Here is a 20,540-nt window from a genome sequence, read left to right as displayed (position 1 = left end):
CACTATTATCTTTCAATTTGGTTAATTAATTTTCAATTCTGTCATTTCAGCTTTATGGGTTTAAAAAGACATTAATAGTCTTAATGTGGTACTATTCCTTTGGTCGGGGAATTTAACCCATTCATATTAGTGGGTGGGGCCTAATTCAGTCTTCTGTTATGGCAACCAATCAGCTGTCAGCACAGAGTTTTAAAGCTGTTGTGGTAGGCGTTTCATCTAGAGAATCATGCATTCTTTAGTTATACCTACAAAGCTTTACTCCTGTTCTTCAAAATCTGTAAGTGAATCATTTTTATTCTGGTCCAATAAGATTGTGTTAAAGTTTCATTACTCTAAATATGTGAATAGTGTAACTGATTTTATTTTATTTTATTTTTTTTTATCCCAGGGGATACATTACTTGAGGAGTTTGCTGATGATTCGATTTTATATAATTTCCTTCTTTTTACCAACTTTAGGTAGTGTATAATCTTTAGTGTATCACTAAATAAGTTTATTTTGTTTACATTCGTTTACAGTACATTGCAGCAACTATATTTGCTGTACTAATCCATAAACCTTTCCAATTTTTTTTATATCAATGGAGTTTCACTTTTCACTTTTTTTTCAGGCAATACCTCAAAGGAGGTAAATATTCAGATAGATGGGCTGAAGTTTGTTAAGTTTGGTGAAAATATTCATCTGACTTGCTCATTTTCATCCAGTCTTGCTTCAACGACTGCATGGTTCAAACACACTCCAGGAGAAAAGCCTCTTCTGATTGCCTCTGCATACTACTCTGAACCAGTTTTGTACTACAAACATTTTAACAAGACTGGACGCCATAATGCTGTAAGAAAAGGAAACAACTTTACTATGACTATCTCTGATGCAGAACCATCTGACTCTGCAACATACTACTGTGCTGTTTCATATTATTCACATATTGGATTGGAGGACTGCACAGTTTTAGTGCTCAAAGGTAGGTGCTGGTCTGTTAAAATACTAAATGCACTTCATAATTTGCCATGAAATAATTTACTGTACAAATCAGATTGTCTCCCTCAATAAGCACAAAATAACTTTCTCTATAGATACACCTGCCAGTCACTACGATGTTCTCCAACATCCTGTTTTAAATCCTGTCATGACAGGCAGTAATGCAACTTTGAAGTGCACAGTACTCACAAAGAGGTGTGCAGGAGAGCACAGTGTCTACTGGTTCAGACATGGCTCAGGAGAATCTCATCCAGGAATCATTTACACTCATGGAGACAGGAGTGGTCAGTGTAAGAATAGCTCTGAGGCTGGCTCTTATACACAGAGGTGTATGTACATGCTTCCCAAGAAGAACCTCAGTCTCTCTGATGCTGGAACTTACTACTGTGCTGTGGCTGAATGTGGAGAGATAATCTTTGGCAATGGAACTAAAGTGAACTTTGCAGGTAAAAACTAAATGAAACAATTTGAATAAAGAAATAATTAAACAACAACAACAATACTACTACTACTAATAATAATAATTAGAATTTCTTCTGTGTGTAACAAAAACAAACTCAGCATAAGAGGAAAATATCTTTTTTTTTAATGCTAACAAAACATTTTTAGATTTCAAATAAATATTAGTCTGATAGGCAGCCATTCATTACCATTTGAGTTGGATTAAAACAAAAGTTGTTTTGCTATGACTTTTCATAAACAGTGAATGTTCATTGCATGTTTTATTTATTTTATTCTGAATCACATTTATCATTTTGATTTAACTAAAAGTCTTCTTATTTGGTTATTGCAGACAAAGGTACTATGGACCCAACTATTTTTATTTTAGCAGCATCAAACATCGTATGCCTGGTTGTGGTTTTATTATTATGCAGAAGATTACACAACAGTCATCATAAAGGTGCATTTTATTTTTGAGACGTAATTGTTCATTTCTCATTGCGGGTGACTGTACCTTCCATATTTCACATTGGTTTAATTGATCTACTTATCATTTGTTTAAGATTCTTCTGAAGGTCAAAGAGTTCAAGTAAACCAGGTGATTATTTTATTCTATAATAACTTTAGTAGATTAGGTTACATGTGCTAAAATGTTACATATGTTTAAAATGCTCAAGCATTTTCTCATGTTGGGTTGTGATTACTTTCAGACTGAGGACCCAGGCACCTTGAACTATGCAGCTCTGAGCTTTGCTCATTCTCACTCCACCCAAAGAACCAAAGCAAAGTTCAACAGTGATCAGTCTGTATATGCACAGGTAAAGGCACATCAGTAGAAAACCATGTAAGGATTTCCTTACAATATTCTTTTAAGAAATGAATGTATGGTGGTATAATTTATGTAAATGATTGGATTTCAGTTATTGTAAAGTTCCTATTGCTGAAATAATAACAATAATACTTAATACCAATTATTATTATTTTTCTTGTTAGTAGTACTAGCAATGTGGGAAGTATGTCTAATTTTTTAGCTCCAAAACAGCTATACATGTGGTACAGCACCTAGCTTTTACTCAGTCACTTGTAATTCTTATGTGTTTATGCAGTTTGTTTTGTAGAGTACTGTTTTAAAATAAATACTTAACATTTTAGGATTTCTGTCCTCTAGCACACTTTATCTGAATTTTATCCATGGCAGTGGTAGCCCAGTGGTTAAGGTACTTAAGCTGTAATTGGAAAGTTGCTAGTTCAAGGTCCTCTACTTCCAGCATTGGGCCCCTGAGCAAGGCCCTTAATCCTTGATTGCTCAAGTTGTATTCAGTCATAATTGTAAGTCATTTTGGATAAAAGTGTCAGATAAATGCTGTAAATGATTTTAACAATTTTTAATCAATATAAATGATCAGTGTTTTGTTTGATCTGCAGATCACTTGCACTTTTTTTTTTTTAAATTTTTTTATTAAATCTGTGAATATGAAGCTTTGCAACACGTCAGTGTTCCAATTACAGGTAAATTTATTAGTAGTAATAGTAAGGCTTGGGCATAAGAAGGCTTGAGGTTTAGAATGTTTCCATCCTTTTTTGTGGAGTGGGTGGAGGGGGTTTGATGTGGACAGAACCCTCAGATCCATGTCTGTGTTATCTAGAAAGTAGTTAAAGATAAATATACACTTAAAAATGGAACAAAGTTCAAAGGAAAAGAGGTTTTCACAAAACATTTTCAACATACACTTAATTCTAGCATACTGTTTCTAATATATGTGCTGAAGGAATGCATTAAGGATGCAAATAAGTTCTTCAGATGAAAGATCTCCATGCTTAAGTCTTGAGCAGCTGTTTTATCCCAGACATCACTTAGTTCTGCCCACAGGACCACTCAATTATGGCCACAGGAACTTTGCTGAGACCATGCTCAACACAGTATTGATTCAAGCATGGTAATAGGTGTTGAGCTGGTGCAAGGATTTTTTTTTTACACAAATCAATTTTTCAGTTTGGTTAAGAGTGGTCTGCAACAGTGCCAAGCAGACAACAGGACTATTATTTTTAGAAACTGATGTATCAGTTTTAAGTAGCAGTTTTAATACTTTTAATAGATTGTCAATTACAATGGATACAATTATTTGGGGCAACAATTTGATTAAAAGGAAAATGTGTTAATTTTAATACATTTATTAATGATTAATAATCCAGTTTCAACTCATGAAAGTCGCTAGTTTGGTACATGATTATTTCTCAACTACTAAACATTTGAATATCACTTCTCAACTCACAGAATAATAATCAAGGGATATTTGTTGAATAAACATAAATAGGAAAAACCTGCACAACAATCATTGACCAGAATTCTATTAATGATCAGGAGTATTAAATTCACTAGAATAACCATCCTAACAGGCAACTAAACAGAATGTAACACTTAATTCATGGTGGATGGGGTAGGCAATTAGGCTAATAAAAAACAAACTGTTTTAAACACCCTCTGGGAATGACCAACTGGGTAATGTACTTATCAACCAAACAAAACTAAAGCAAACATATTAATCAAACAAAATTCATGATCCAAGCATAAAAGGAAGATAAGGGGAACAAGGGCCAGCCTTTATGACACAGTGTACGGGAAACTGGGCTAATAGTGGTGTTAATGAAGCTGAATTACAGATGAGAGGAAAGAGTTAACTAACCTAATTTAATTAGTAAATAATAAAGTTACTATTGATACCAACTGGTAAGATAGAAGGGAAATGCGGGATCTTATGACACCCTGGCATCTGAACCATCTGTCAAAGCGTGTGTTTCAACAAAGCCATCTGGATAGAGAAAATCGTAAATGGGTAACCCCTTTCCTTGGAGTTGTCTGATGGCTCTGAGGGAGAAGTTCAGTCTCCATCACATCGCCAGAGTGGGTCATGCAGACAGTGTCCATTTCCTTGAAATCATCTCAATAGCAGTGCATGAGCTATGAAGGCTGATGGCAGTGATAGGACCAGGATTCCTGGACAGGGGGTTGCTCAATATAAGCTGTGATGTGCAAATTACACAACAACAATAAGAAATTAGTAAGATAATAACGAAAAGAAACAAATATATATATATATATATATATATATATATATATATATATATATATATATATATATATATATATATATATATATATATATATAAACAATATATATAGAAACATATATATATATATATATATATATATATAATATGGTAAAACAAACTAAGATAACCTGGATTTGAATCTTTCTAACCACTTAGCAAGAGGTTATTCACTTATTTTAGGAAAGAATTTCTGCTGAAGTTCTCTGTTGGGGGGGGGGAGGATATGCCTAGTTCAAGCAAATTTAATAGCCTTTGTCAGGGTATCTTTCTTATTGTCTTGGTTTCTCTGTCCAGTGTAATTATTCAGCTTCTGTGTTTCATTTTCTCCATCCTTCATTTGTAGCACCTGTGTCTTGTTTAAGTCCTCATGACTGTTAGAAACTGGTTCAAGCTGACCAGCCCTTCAGGTTTGATCTCCTCTCCCCTCCGTCCTCTGTAGCCGGATCCAGGGAAGCCAAGAGACACTGACACCAAGGTAGTGAATCAAGAGAGTTCCACTTTATTGAGGAAAGCACACAGTATATATGTGTCCTATATCTACTATCTAAATCTAAAGGTTGACGGGGAAAAGTGAAGCATGTTCTAAGGGTTTACGTAGATAGGAAAGAGACAAGGTTAGTAAAGATTAGATGCTCTATGTATGAATGAGCCACGAGCTGTGCCCACCATGAGCCACTCCTGTGCTTAAAGAGAGACAGGGCTCGCGGTCGCGGTCAAGCCGCCATGTCATGGCTGATAGGCAAAGACCTTGCGTTGGGTGCCTGAAGACATAAAGGCTCCAGTATCTAACAATTACACTGTGTATGTATACCCTGCCTTTTTGCCTGTGGTTTGGCTGGTCATTGTGAATCAAAGCCTCTGTTTGTAGTCCATGCCTTGTTCGTGATTCCTAGCCTCTTTGTTATAGCCTGCATCATTTGTTTCTAATGTGCTTTTGTTTGTTTAAGATGTATTCTCAGACTATGTGTTAGTTTGATGACACTGGACTGTACAAATGATTAGGACTCTAGATTTGCCCATAATAAAACTCGCTTTTCTCCGCACGTGTCCGCCTCCTTTCCATTCAACGTTAAAGCCTTTGTATTCAAAATTGAGAAAAAATAATTTAAGAGATATAGGAATACATAGGATGAATCAACTATAAAGAAAATAAATGAATAAAGAAAAATAAACAAAATCAAATATTCCTACCCATTTCTGCCTCCTCATCTTAGAATGAAGTTTATAAACAAACCCTGAGAGGTGTAGAGCAATTGGATAATTTCCTATTTTCCAGAAGTTACAAACTACTAACTGTAATATATTGTCTAATTGGTTCATATAAGATTTCTGGTAAACACAACTAGGAGTGAGTAACAATTTGTTTACAATATGCATGAGGTTATGCAACATACAGATGAAGTAATCTGGATGAGTACTGCAAATTAATAAGGAACAAATAATGAACAGAATAATGTGACAATAGATACATATAAAATAACAGGAGCAAATGTCATGATTTGGAGATTATGTTAAAATAACCATATATTACTATTTGATTATCATTTGACATCATATTAGAGTAAATATCAAGTTGTTACTTTGTGAATCTGTGGGATGAGAAAAGATATTTGCCCTGGTAGGGATTTGAGTGAGTCTGATGGAATTTATGGTCACAGTTTCTTGAAGTATAACCAGGCTAGGAAGCTTTCCTCCTTCTCATACATGAGTTTATGACTTCAAAGGACAGGGGGTTGAGGGTCAGAATACAAGGTTATCTTGACAGCTAGGCTGTTTATGGCTGTCTTGCTCAACCTCAAAGCACTATCGGGTCCTGGGTCTGGTCAGTGGTCCGGGGGTAAGATAGGGCCCCCCTTTGACCAGGTCAAAGTTTCATCAGGGAAATAAATGGTAGTCTTATCGTCACTACACTGAGTATCCATGACTAGGGGATGGCTAACAAAAAAATAAATGCCCACAGACAGCTACAACATGATTCTAATAAAATGTCCAGTGAATGAATACAGGGTTAAAGCTGTATATAAATGTATCCATGTGCTGTCCTTGTGTGCAGTTACTGAGGGTACCACAAACTTTTTTTTCAGAAAAACAAAAATCATGCCAAAATATTTACTCTGTTATTTACTTCTCAGTTTGGTTATTTCATTTTTATGTTTATATGCCAAAATAATTGATGAACCAAACTTAAATGAAATATACATAACAATATCCTTTTATATAATTCATTGTCAGTTAAGGTGGTTTCTTTGCCTGACAATTTCCTAATGCATTAAGTGTTAACACATGCTTGTGCAGACGTTTTAGGCAGTGAATAATGCACGCACATGGCACATTTGTATTGCATTGAAGCGAGGCAATTTCTGCTTCACCTCTCATTCATTTCTAAGAACGCCAGCACCATCTGGTGCATTTTGTCATATCACATCAAGCCATAAGTTGAAACCAGTGTTGTTACAAGATGGAGGAGAGTTGACCAGGTAAAGTTGTTAATTGGTATGGGATGGTCCTCGTGGTTGGCTCTTCCCTAGTGTCTCTGTTACCTTGGCAACTCTATCTTGTGCCCTTGTTTACTTCGTGGTTTATTTTCCATGAGCTTCCTTGTTTTGGATCCGTTCCTTATTTGTGTCTGGTTCATGATTGTTCCACGTTACAGAATGACCAGCCCTATAAGGATGCAGCGAGAGAGCAAGACTCTGTTATATGGTTGTTCCGCTGTGACAAAACTCCTGCTGTTTATACACAGTTCTGGTTTGTCATGTCTCAATGCCACCAAGCCAGAGACAGCAAATCCCCTAGCACTGCAGGTCCAAGGGTGTCTCTTCATTCGCAGAAAACACAGCAGGTAGTTTCACATGCAGCTGGTTTTTGTAATGAGACCCCAGGTAAGCGTTGTGCACCTACCCATCTTGATGGGTCGTTCCTCCCTGTAGCACAAGATGTGGATAGATGGATGGAATGCTCAGATAGCCCATTCTATGGTACTCAGTTGAATCTCAAGTGGCACTGCAAGCTTCGCATAGCTCATGTGAGCCTTAAGAGCTGCTGAGTGGTTTCTGTGTCTGTGTGTTCTTCAAGAATCAGAGCACTGCACATTTGAAATGTCATCTTCCCTAACAAACTTGAGTCAAGTTATAATCTTAGAGGAGTGTTTGGGTTAGTTGTGATAGGTTGGATGACTAAAACAGTTTTACATCATCTTAACCATTGGTAAAGTAGCTTAACTTCAGATAACTTAACATCAGCTCTATATATGTGGGTATGTAGACTAAACAGGCGTATATTAGATTTTACCCATGTCATTGTTCAGGTGCATTCAGTTAGCAAGATTATTGTCAATATGTTTAATGTTTTACTGAGTGTCCTGTTTCATGTTGCAGGAAGCTTTTAGATAAGATTGTAATTCAAGACTCTGGACAAGGCTTGAGCATGCTCTTTCAAGTAATACTCCTGATTTTGTCTACTTACTCTATCTTGTCAATAAAGAAAGAATCTTCATAAATGCAGCTGGTCTTAGTTTCCTACCAGATGTAATGAATGAGGCATTGGATGGGCTTTACTCAAATTACTCTAGAAAACCACAAGTACTTTGTTCCTGGACCATTGTGCATGCAACACATTCACACCAATTACAAGCTTATCAGGCAGTTAGCCAATAATGTTGCATGCGGGGTACTAATATTATACCTTTAGTTATGTGCCTACACAGTTATTATCAATCATTCTTGTTTTCAACTATATTTGTGCTGGTATATTAGAATCAATAATACACACATTTGTATACCCATCATTTTTCCAAGTGTTTTATTTAAATGTAAGTATTTGGATATTGAGTGTTACTCATGAAGGGTGTTTGTTGTCAGGCTGAATGATTTGTTGATAATATCCAATTTCAAATTTGATGTTAATGTTTACAAAGTCATTCAAAGTCAGATTTGGTGTGGTTCATTGTAGAAAAACTTGCTGACTCAGATTTTTTTCCAGTGGTGGTGAAAGTAACCAGGGGTCATCAAGAGCACAAATATATCCAATTCTATGTCCAAAACTGCCAGTGAAGTAGACATGTCTTCTGAGTTTTTATATGTAATGTTGATTTAAAAACAAAAAAACCTGACACCTTGAATGTATTTCTTTACCATGACCAAATAATGAATGTATAGTTGTGGCCAAAAGTTTTGAGACAAATTTAGATTTTCAAAATGTTTACTACCTCAGTTTTTTAGATCCTTTTGTCAGATATTTATATGGTATAGTTAATTAAAATTATAAGCATTTCGTAAGTTTTTTTTTTTTCCTTTTTTTTCAAATATATCCATGTCAAGCAAAGACTTAATATTTACAGTGTTCACCCTCCTTTTTTAAGACTGCTTCAACTTGCCTTGGTATGCTGGATATCACCTTCTGGGCAAAATGTTGACTGATGGCAACCGATTCTTGCCTAATCAGTGCTTGGAGTGGATGTCAATTTCTGTGTTTTTGTTCAACCACCCTCTTTTTGAGGATTGACCATAGGTTCCTGGCCATGGACCCAAATTTCAATGTTTTCACAGAGTCATTTGGTTATCACTTTTGCCTTGTGACATGGTGCTCCTTCATGATCTAAAAAGCAGTGAGCATCACTAAATTGCTCTTGGATCATTGGGAGAAGTTGTTCTTGGAGGATGGTTTGATACCATGCCTTATTCATGGCAGTATTCTTAGGCAAAATTTTGACCAAACCAAATCCCTTTCATTTTTGGTTGATTTATGCTTATATAGATTACTTTTATCAAAGCGTCTGAGATCTGGCCTCAGTTCCACTATCATTATCTTTTACTGAGATGCAAAGTTTACCAAAGAAAGTAAGAATGAAAGAAGTAAAATACTTTAGAAAGATTGCTTCAGAAAGATTGCCCTCCCCCCCACACACACAGGGTTATAGTTTTTAATCCTGTTAGTGTATTTTGACTTCAGTCATCATCAACACCGTGTACATCCCACCTCAGGCCAACATGGACACTGCACTGTAGGAACTTCATGAGGCTCATGCAGTTTCAGGCACAACACCGGGACGTTGCACTTATTGTGGTTGGGGATTTCAACAGCGCTAACCTCAAGCGTGCTGTGCCCAACCTTTACCAGCATGTAACCTTCCCCAGCAGGGGAAATAGGACACTCGACCATTGCTACACCCCATACAAGGACAGCTACAAGGCACTAGCTCATCCACCATTTGGTAAGTCAGACCACGCCGCCATCTTCCTACTACCAAAATATAAACAAAGGCTGAAACAGGAAGCTCCGGTTCAGAGGTTGGACGAGTGCTGGACAGACCAATTGGTGGACGCTCTGCAGGATGTTCTGGATGACACAGACTGGGACATGTTCCGGTGCAGCACTGATGTCAGCAAGTTTATGGCGGTAGTAGTAGGGTTTATTGGGAAACTGATGGACAACACGATTCCAAGAACCACCATCAAAGTTTCCCAACCAGAAGCCCTGGGTGGACAAAACCATCCGCGAGGCTCTGAGCTCTCACACTGCTGCCTACAATGTGGGGATCATCAGCGGGAACATGGATGAGTACAAGTCTGTGACATACGGAGTGCGCAGGGTGGTGAGGGAGGCAAAGCGGCGCTACGAAAGGAAATTAGGGACACAGTTCCAGCAGAGTGACTATAGATCCATGTGGCAGGAACTATGGATGATCACAGACTACAGGAGCCCACCCTCCGGACTGATGAGTGCAGATGAATCTCTGGTGAACGAGCTGAACACATTCTTCGCTCGCTTCGAGGCTACATCTAGCAGCGCTAATGCTAACAGCGCTTACACTAACAATGCTAATGGTGCTATCGGCGCAGCCAACGGCGCATGCCCAGAGCCCACTATTGAACAGAGCCCTCTCATCATCACAGAGCGTGACGTGAGGAGAGTGTTCAAAAGAGTGAATACCAGGAAGGCTGCAGGACCAGATGGTATCTGCGGGAGAGTCCTCAAAGCCTACGCAGACCAGCTAGCCCCGGTATTCACCGACATCTTTAATCTCTCCCTGACGCTCAATATCCTCCCATCCAGCTTCAAGCATTCCACCATTGTCCCCGTCCCGAAGAAACCTAGACCCTCCGGCCTCAATGACTACCGCCCTGTTGCCCTCACATCAGTCTTGAAGTGCTTTGAGAAGCTAGTCAGAGATTTCATCACATCTTCACTGCCAGCCTCAATGGACCCACTGCAGTTTGCATACCACCACAACTGCTCCTCTGATGATGCAATTGCATATATGCTCCACACCACACTGACCCACCTGGACAACGAGAGGGGTAATTATGTTAAAATGCTGTTTGTAGACTACGGTTCAGCATTTAACACCAAGTTGGAGGATCTAGGAGTGCATACATCCCTGTGTGACTGGATCTTCAACTTCCTAACAGACAGACCACAATCAGTACGGGTGGGCAACTGTGTCTCATCCACCCTCACCCTCAGCACTGTAGCTCCTCAGGGTTGTGTCCTAAGCCCCCTGCTCTACTTACTCTACTTACCTATGACTGCACAGCCACTTCCAGCTCAACCATCATTGTCAAGTTTGCTGACGATACCGTCGTCATGGGCCTGATCTCGGACAACGATGAGAGGGCCTACCTGGAGGAGATTAAACACCTGGAAAACTGGTGCCAGGAAAATAATCTCCTTCTAAACGTCAGCAAGACAAAGGAGCTGATCGTGGATTGCAGCAAGAAGCAGGAGCGGCACTACCAACCTGTGAGGATCAGTGGAACCACGGTGGTGAGAGTAGATAGTTTCAGATACCTTGGTGTTCACATCTCGCAGGACCTGTCCTGGTCCCGCCACACCAACTCCCTGGCAAAGAAGGTTCATCAGTGTCTTTACCACCTCAGACACCTAAGAGACTTCAGACTGCCTTCCAAGATACTGCAGAACTTCTACACCTGCACTATTGAGAGTATCCTCACGGGGAACATCACAGTCTGGTTTTGGAACAGCACCAAGCAGGACAGACTCCAAAGGGTGGTGTATTCAGCAGAGCGCATCACTCATATGGAACTTCCTGACCTGTAGAGCATCTATTACAAGTGGTGCCAGACCAAGGCCAGGAGGATTGTGAAGGACCCCACCATCCCAACAATAGGATCTTCTCTCTGTTGAGGTCAGGGAAGCGCTTTAGCTCCCTGATGAGCAAGACAGAGAGACTGAAGAGGAGCTTCTTCCCACAGGCCATTCGGGCCCTGACTCGGGGAAACTGATAAAGTGTGGGGATCACCACCACCATGTAACTGTAAATATTCAATTGTAAGCTGGACCTGTACATTGTGTACATACATATCCATATATACTTTGTACATTGTGTATATAAACATATTATACATATATTGTACATACATTGTTAATATATTGTGTGTATGTATATGTATATGTGTATATATATATATATATATATATATATATATATATATATATATATATATATACAGACTTTTCAGGATGACTCAAACTTCAACATCCCCTGCAGTTGAGAATGAGTTGGCATCATGAAACCCAGATGCACAAAGCATTCTTCTTGGAGGATGTCAAGGGCCATGAATTTTTTTTTTTTTCCCTCAGTTTGGACAGAGCACTCAAACCATTTCACTGCAAGTTATACTGTGTATGACTATGTATGTGACAAATAAACTGAACTTGAATTTGAACTTGACCATTGTCCCCAGGGCCGTGTCATAGCGCCAATCCAGTGGGGGGTTGAGAAGGCAGTACGTCAGGCTCTCCTTACCAAACCAGACCCGGCAGGAGGCCCACCAAGAGGGATGTATGTCCCTAAGGTGGTTAGAGCTCAGGTCCTCGAGTGGAGACATGCATCCCCATTTTCTGTGCACCCAGGAGTCAGACGGATGCTTGAATTTCTCCGTTGGTGGTTTTGGTGACCCCACATGGAACCCGATGTCTCGGTGTTTTGTGAACTCCTGTCGCACCTGCGCTCAGTGTGCTCAGGCCTGCTGGTCTGTTGCGCTCACTAGCTGTGCCTTCATGCCCTTGGTCTCAACTGTCACTCAACTTTATTATAGGGCTTCCCCCATCAAGGGGCAACACAGTGATTTTGACAGTCGTGGACGGGTTCTCCAAGGGTGGCCACTTCTTTGCACTGCCTAAACTTCCATCGGTGAAGGAGACAGCTAAGTTATTGCTTACCCAGGTGGTCCATATTCATGGGCTGCCTAGCGACACCGTGTTAGACCGCGGGCCTCAATTCACTGGCCGGTTATGGAGGGCCTTCTGTCCGTTGTTGGGACGGAAGCTAGGTTGTCCTCCGGCTTCCACCCCCAATCCAACAGCCAGACCGAAAGATTAATCATGATTTGGAGTGCTCTGCTGTCTGACCTCTTCCTTTCCATCCTCTTGGTCTGAGCACCTATTATGGGTGGAGTTTGCCCACAACACCCTGTGGCACTCCTCCTTAGGCATGTCACCATTTGAATGCCAGTATGGTTATGCTCCACCCATGTTTCCTGACGAAGAAGCGGACATGGGTGTTGGGTCTGAGAGAGCAGATGGTCAGGCGCTGCCACGTCACCTGGCAACAGGCACGCAGGGCTGTTTTCTATGCCGCTGCTACTCAAAAACATTATCGGCCGGGGCAAAGGGTTTCGCTATCAGCCAAGGACCTACCTTTGCATGGTTATACCCGCAAACTCGCCCCTCGCTACATCGGGACATTCAAGGTCCTTTGCCGCATAAACCCTGTTTCTTATCACCTTGCTCTTCCCCTGTCATTGTTTGTCCACCCCACTTTCCATGTGTCTCACCTTAGGCCCGTGTTGTGTGCACTGGGACCCTCCAACCCGCCGGGTCCATGCATGGTGGATGTTGCACCGGCGTACACGGTCGAGCGTCTCTTGGACGTCCAGTGAGTTCATGGTGGAGTCCAGTATTTGGTGGACTGGGAGGGATATGGGCCCGAGGAGCGGTCCTGGGTCCCCTCCCATCACTTCCTGGACCGTGAACTCATTTGGGCTTTTCGGCAGGATCGTGCGGCTGGCCTTGGGACATCAGGAGCCGCCCCTTCCGGGGGGGGGGGGGGGGGGGGGTACTGTAACGGTCGGCACCAGGCCGAGGCCCCCTCCAGCCACCAGAGGGAGGCCCCGAGTCAACCATACCACTAATCAGGATCAACACCCAACCGCTGGACTAGAGCTTATACATGCCAAGTGACCTAGTCGTTCAGTGCTGGGTCTTTGCTATGGTTTTGAGCCAAGCTCCTAGCCAGTAACTTCAGGTACTGAGGTCTGTGAGCCCTCATGCTACACCTCACTTCTTGTCTGCAAGGATGTTTGTTTTTCCATGTCTCCTCCCCTCTCCAGTTTTCCCTCTCGATTCTGTTTCTCTTCTGAGGCTTCGCTTAGCCATTCAACTTCCTCCCCGTTTCTGGTTTTGTTTGGGAAGTTATAGTTTGGTTTTCCCCAGTGCCTCAGGGTTGCCATTTCTTATCGTGGCATCCTTTGTTCTCCCTTTTTCCACACTCGGCATGGTGTTTAGTATTTTCCTTTTGTTTTACCTGAACCAAGATCTAACTGTTCTGCACATGGGCCCACCATTGTTGGTGTGGTTGCTCACCTAGCTGTCCTCACCTAGCTGACGAGGGTTCAAGCCCACTTTACAGAATAGGAGTACAGCATTACTAAACAGTCTCTCATAGGCTGCAGAATTTGAGCAATAATTTCTTGATTTGCGAAAAGGAATGCAAAATGTTGATACTTCCATGGATGAACATGAAAGGTATCACTCCAGCTCTCCTGTTTACAAGTAAGTTCCCAAACTTCATAGATGCTAAGAAATTTTCATCAGAGTGGCTATTGTTTGCAAGAACCTCATCATTATCCAAGTTCATCTCAAGGTGATTCAGGATGTACTCAAGCCCTGTGCCAAGACATAATTTTCAAATAATTTTACTCAATTATTGTATAGGCTAGCAGGGCACTATTTTGGAGCTATCTTTAGAAAGCCTACAGCGTTTGCGTAACAAAAATATGTGATGTATTACAATTGTAAAGACTAGAAAAGCATTCACATAAGAAAATTCACTGTTCCATTTATACAATTGTTCTACTGTTCACTTTTTTGATATTTATTGATGCACACCGCACTGAATTTCTTTAATAAAGATACATTACCAGTCTTCAATAAGACTTCCTCTGTGGTCCAAGATGTTCTGAATTCTGGTAGAAGTATAGCTACAGCAATCATCTCAGTATCTTTTATGACCTATCTGAACTTCTTCAGAATTCCTGTCTGTAGGGCTATAAGCAGGAGCCTACAGACTTTTCAGGATGACTCAAACTTCTTCAACATCCCCTGCAGTTGAGAATGAGTTGGCATCATGAAACCCACATGCACAAAGGATTCTTCTTGGAGGATGTCAAGGGCCATGAAAAAAATGTTTTATTACAGCAATGTACTCATCCAAAAATCCCAATTCTGCTGGCGTCATCCTGCAAAACAAAAAATTGCTGGTAACATCATTTGTATATCAACAATTAGCAACTCAGTGACATTCAACTGTTTCAAAAGCCATTGCTGACCTGCTTGTTTTATTCCACAGTGCACAGTTCCTTTCCTCAATTTGCAGAAGCAGACAGTCTGCCCTCTTATGTCTCACTGCTAACTTCTGCAGTATTGGCATCAACTGTAGATATTCAGCAGATCTCATGCACATTTTTGATGCCTTGGAAGCTGGTATTTGAGGCTAGTGTCATCATTCAAAATAGACATCTTGGTATTCCACTTCTAAATCACTTTCATCTTCTTAATCATCATCAAGAATGGAGACATCTGCATCCTGTTCATCAGTGAATTCTTCTTTTTCTTCCCCATACATGCAAAATTCCTTCAAGAACTTTGAACTACGGTCTGTAGTTGTCCTGGTAATCTTTTCCCTGATGTGGTACTCTGAATGTATTTCCTCTAATGCAGATGTAAAAACATCAAAAGTGTGTGGGCCCTTCATGCATCTGCAGACCAGGGCAAATGAGTTCCTCAAAGGAGTTCCTGGACAGCTTCTTGCATTTTCAAACTGACCCAATCAGTCCCTCCCAGGTTCTGTGTTCCGTGTTTTCCCTGTCATTTCTTTTTTTAGTTCCATGCCATAGTTTCATTTTCTCCACCCTTCGTTTGATTTTTCCACACCTGTATCTCGTTTCTAGTATTAAGTTCATGTATTTAAGCCCTGTCTGGTTCCCAGTAGTTTGCTTCTCATTTGAATTTGTGAATGTGTTTTTGTTGTGGTCATTTCTTGAATCTGTGTTCCAAAGCCTTCATTTTTGTCTTGTTTAGCCCCGAGTGTTTTCCTAGCCTTAGTTATAGCCTGCCTTCTTGTTTGCCTTCATGTGTTTTTTGTTTGTTTGTCATGTATCCACATACTCTCCATGTCGGCTCTATGACCCTGGACTGCTTTAACGACTCCTAATAATGTCCATAATAAATCACTCTCCTCTCCGCACATGCATCTGTGATTTGAGCTGAAGTTACAGCATATCCATTAGTTTAAAAGAACGCAGGCTAAGTAGACACAATGGCTTATTAAACACCTTGCAAGGAAGTGGAGGAAAGCCCATCAAAACCAAACCTAAATTATAGTGTACAATGGAATATAGTGTAAGCATATGTGATCCATCAAGAACCAGTTTAACACTGCATTGTTCATTTAACAGCTTTACTGTGTATATTGGAGTATTAATTTACAGCAATACTCCTTAACTACATCATAAGCTATAGCAGATTTTATAGCAAAATCCCTTCTACAATTACCAGGTGTTTGTCCACCTGCACTTTAAATGGTGTCAGTCCAACAACAGAAATTTCACTGTGTAGCACTGACAAGTTGTACAGGATATACCAGTCTGACTATGCCTATGCTTTCAGATGGAAGCTACAGCTTTCAGACGTCTAGCTACAGGTCCCAGGCAGGAACAGGAGAAACAGAAGATGTAGAGGCTGCGTTGCAACGGACAGGCATGATAACGTAACATGGAAATGACCACAGATAGGTGTATACAATAATCGCTGCATACTGCTATAGGCTGCATGTAAATAGAACTATAAGACTCCACAATGAAATAAAAATGTCAGCACTTGTACCTTGAACATAAGTAATTAAAGCAGTTCAGAGTGACATGTTTATCAGGAAAAATGTTAGCTAAAGGCTTTAAGCAATTGCGTGTCTGCATGGCGTCCTTAAACTCTTAATGATATACTTACTGCACTGCACATTGTTGTATTTATAATTTGTAATGTATTTGTAATCCATTACACTATTCTCTAGTATATTATGGATTAACAAATTAATCGTAGGTGGATGAACATGTCTACTTCCTTAAGTTACCGGGTGGCTTTTGTATGAGTGAGTGAAGTCCGGATTGTCGTCAAGCCAAGCCTTCATCCTTTTGCTTTCTGAAAGAAAACCTTCCATAGCTCGATAAGAAATTATCCCATAGTTACCTCCAGCAGACACCACAACCTGCTTAGCATCTTATCTCCTCTAGTATGATAAGGGGCCATGAAAGGTGGCACATCCTGGAGAAAACTGCAGTAGAAATTGTCCTGAGTGAACAGCTCTGAGCGCTGTGGTGTTTGGATGGAAAAGTTCAGGAGGAGCTATGGATGGTGGTGGTGCTGGTGGGGGGGACAAACACTTCTGTGATCTCACCCCTTTCTATCTCTCTCACTCTCCAACTCTCTCTGCCTTGCTCTCTGACTGACTTTCTCTGTGAGCTTGAGAAAAAACAAAGCCATCCCTGCAGAGCATCATAGGGTCCAGCAGGTTTTGAAATAAATACATTTTGAAAGCAGAGGAAGGGCCATGAAATAGTGTCTGCAAGAAACTTGCTTTGAGCCAGAATGGAGACTTTCTTGGCTGGTTTACAGAGCCCCTGAGGCAACATCATAAACCTGCCTCAAGTGCAGAGCACATTGTTTGCATTGTAAGGCATAAAGGTCACACTGGCTAGGCAGGTGGAATGGTTGGGACTGTCCTATTTAAAGTAATAACACAGTATTGTTAACTTACCATGGTAATTTGGAACATGTAATAACTTTTTTCCTTTCAGATGTTATTGCTAGTACTGAGCACAAAGATGCATCTGACAGTTAAACATGGGCAAGTCTTGTTTGTTGTCGGTGCTGCCACCTTGTCATCTCCCATGGCAGTAGATTTGGAACAAAAGGCAGGCAGAAATCCAGTGGAAAACTGATAGCAATACATGTACACTCATATGACGGTTAGTACTTAAAAAAATTGGTACTTAAAATAAAGCAAATTCGTAAATTTAATGCATTCATGAAGTGGTGGATAATTGTATTTCTCTGCACACTTGTGACTCATCGTTTTGCTCTCCATAATTTTATGCAGGACCTTTGTCACCAGGACTGTTTTTTGGGACTGGTAGGAAAGCTTGGTAAAGTGACTTGAAAATGTAGGTTGAAATATCTAATGAATATAGCCTCTACATAAGGTGTTATCCATGCAACTCATTTTACAGGGACTTCACAGAGACCTATGGGAAGCTCTAAGCTATTTATAGTGTTGTTTGGGAGGAGCCTCGATTGTAAGGAGTTGTAAGCAGATTGTAAGTAGAGGTGGATCATGGCAGAGTGGAAGCAGGTAGAATAGCAGAAGAGGTGAAGGTATATGGAGGTGTTATATGGGGGGCTCCCAAAGTCCTAATATTTTGGTAGTGTCTAGTTAAAACCTTTGTAAAGCAAGTTTAAAGAGGAAGAAAGGGCACAGAAATAAATGTCCCGAGTTGTCATTTAATATTTGCAGTTTAGGAGTAACTTCTTAAATCTTTATAACAGAATCCTATGCAATTCTGCTTTAAAACTGACTTAATAGATAATAGTTGCTTGAATATTACTGTAAAAATATGAGACTGTGACACTGACTATTGGCGATACTGTCAGTACAATAATTTAAAATCATCTTTCAATTACATTGAATTCCTTTACAGTAAATTGAAGTAGCTTCAGATAAATTCCAAATTGTAATTTTTACTTTTATGAATATTACACTAACATCAAAGGCTAGCTCACAAAGAAGTGTGCATGCATTTTGTAATCTAGTCTTCTTTAAATGTGATCAGTGAATGAATGGATGCTAAGCACCTGTTTGAAAATGGAAGCAAAACAAGCATAAATCATAGGCAAGCCTCCGTTGTACATATTACGTAAGTTCAACTGAGATGACCATTTTTCTAATTGGTCTGTCACTAGGAGTGGACTTTGTTTCTTTTCTACACTGTCTATTACCCACATTTTATGAAAGATGATTGTCAGCCTCTCAATAGCCTTAAGAATTTACAGCCATCTCAGCAGGTGTAACAAAGGTGTAATTCAGTGCAAAAAAACAAGCTTAGGTTAACAGTGGAAGTCCATCTGGAACTTATTTGTCAGCCAAAGTTAAGAACTTTAGCTATTTCCAGTCTTTCAGCTGACTGTGTGTTTTATCAGTTACCTGAGCTTGAACCCAATCCTTTTCTACCAGTAGATACAAAATGACCAATCAATTATTCATTATTTATAACAGAGTGTTTCCATCATTGATCTGAAGTTGAGCTAATAGCTGCTTCATGGGGCATTTTAGTTCACTGGGCACTCACTGACCATTTAATTTGAATCACCTCCTTATATTTACACTTAGTAAGTGTACAAAAACAAAGTATAGTCTGATAGCATACACAATTTGTTAGGTGCCCTCTAACATATCATCAGTAGTAAATTTGTGTCAAAAGGATTACCTTTTATTATTTGGGTGCCAGAACATTTTCAAGCAACTTACTGGAGTTGGAATTTTTACACAACACTGTCATTACTGGAGTTAGGGGGAGCCACCATGCACACAGTCAAAAGCAGCCCTCTGGCCAGAAACTGACCCTTAATAAAAACCTAGAATATCAGCATACAACCTATGCTTGACCACAGATTGCCAGTAGTCTCCAACTGTGCATATACACTAGCTGGCCATGGAATACCTGTTCAACTACACGTTCATGTAATGACCCAAATAGCCTTTCATGTAGTAGTAGTGCAATGTATAAAGTCATTCAGATGTGCATCTTTATGCACCAGCAGTTTTAAGCTCATTTTTGAACAATTTATACTTGTTCACTTTAACACTAGGTATCTGAAATTGTACACATAGTACAATGATCATTCAGGATTCAAACTGAAGTAGACACTTGGGATTAGACATACATTTACATGCAGGCTTATTTGTCCATCATTTAGGTTCCATTTGAACTCATCTAATACAGAAGAAAATGTCAAAAAAAACATAAAACGCCTTTGATTTTTTTGGTGTATAATGTGTCTATTGATGCTGGAGATTGCTTTTCACTCATACTCTGCATTTTCTGATTCACCAGGGTCTTGTGTAATAAATTGAACAGTTTTGAGCATGTACATGAAATGACTAAATATCTACACAATGTTTTCCAGTAGGTGTCCTAGACTTCTCCAGAGTGTCCAAAAACCTCTCCAAAGGCACACAGTAATTTATTACTATACATCAAGTTTGCACATTTCTTTTTTGCTAAAACATCACAATAAGTGACTTTAGTAACTTCCACAACAATATTAGCTTCATAGCATCGTTGCTGGCATAATTTGGTTAAAATACTGTACTACTACTACTACTATACTAGATAATACTGTAAATCGCGGGGAAAATGCTGTAATACTATAAATAAATAGTAGTATAATTTCTCATTTATACTTTGATTTATAGTAGGATTATGAATTTTTCCAGCAGTGAATGGAAACATCCAGTGATTTGCTATGCAAACATCGAAGTTATTTGATGCTAGCAGCTAAAATAATATATGCTAGCAGTCAAGCTAGTCCATGCTAGCAGCACTCAAACAACTCCACATAACTTCAGCTAAAATAAGCCTCTTCCTTTCCATAATGTCCAAACATATTGGCAAAAACAGTGCCAATCCGATGTGCTATGCTATCTGCTAACAACA

At 39.8% G+C, this 20,540-nt stretch overlaps 2 protein-coding genes across 5 annotated transcripts in view; one reads left to right on the top strand and one right to left on the bottom strand.

The window, feature by feature from the left end:
• The window catches only part of LOC145643550 (uncharacterized), a 64,562-nt gene that overhangs the window by 11,094 nt on the left and 32,928 nt on the right, over positions 1-20,540 (bottom strand). The gene's annotated exons all lie outside the window — the stretch shown is intronic.
• LOC145643401 (V-set and immunoglobulin domain-containing protein 2-like) lies at positions 225-9,474 on the top strand. Of its 4 annotated transcripts, XR_014115768.1 has the most exons (9): positions 225-277; positions 389-458; positions 611-961; positions 1,074-1,424; positions 1,772-1,879; positions 1,983-2,017; positions 2,130-2,237; positions 2,572-2,928; positions 7,908-9,474. XR_014115768.1 is itself a non-coding variant. In XM_081694538.1 (8 exons), exons 1-8 carry the CDS (start codon positions 227-229, stop codon positions 7,920-7,922), a joined length of 1,089 nt encoding a protein of 362 aa, XP_081550664.1. In that variant the 5' UTR covers positions 225-226; the 3' UTR covers positions 7,923-9,474. The 4 variants fall into 4 exon arrangements, 3 of the variants coding, with proteins under 3 accessions (XP_081550664.1, XP_081550665.1, XP_081550663.1); XM_081694538.1 differs by lacking the exon at positions 2,572-2,928; XM_081694539.1 differs by lacking the exon at positions 7,908-9,474 and having other exon boundaries at positions 1,134-1,424; positions 2,572-4,488.

The sequence above is a fragment of the Electrophorus electricus genome, chromosome 13 (assembly GCF_041902795.1).
Source record: "Electrophorus electricus isolate QZ-2024a chromosome 13, ASM4190279v1, whole genome shotgun sequence".
Lineage (NCBI taxonomy): Eukaryota > Metazoa > Chordata > Actinopteri > Gymnotiformes > Gymnotidae > Electrophorus > Electrophorus electricus.
Note: the sequence above shows the minus strand (reverse complement) of the source record. Positions and strands in the feature narration are given on the sequence as shown.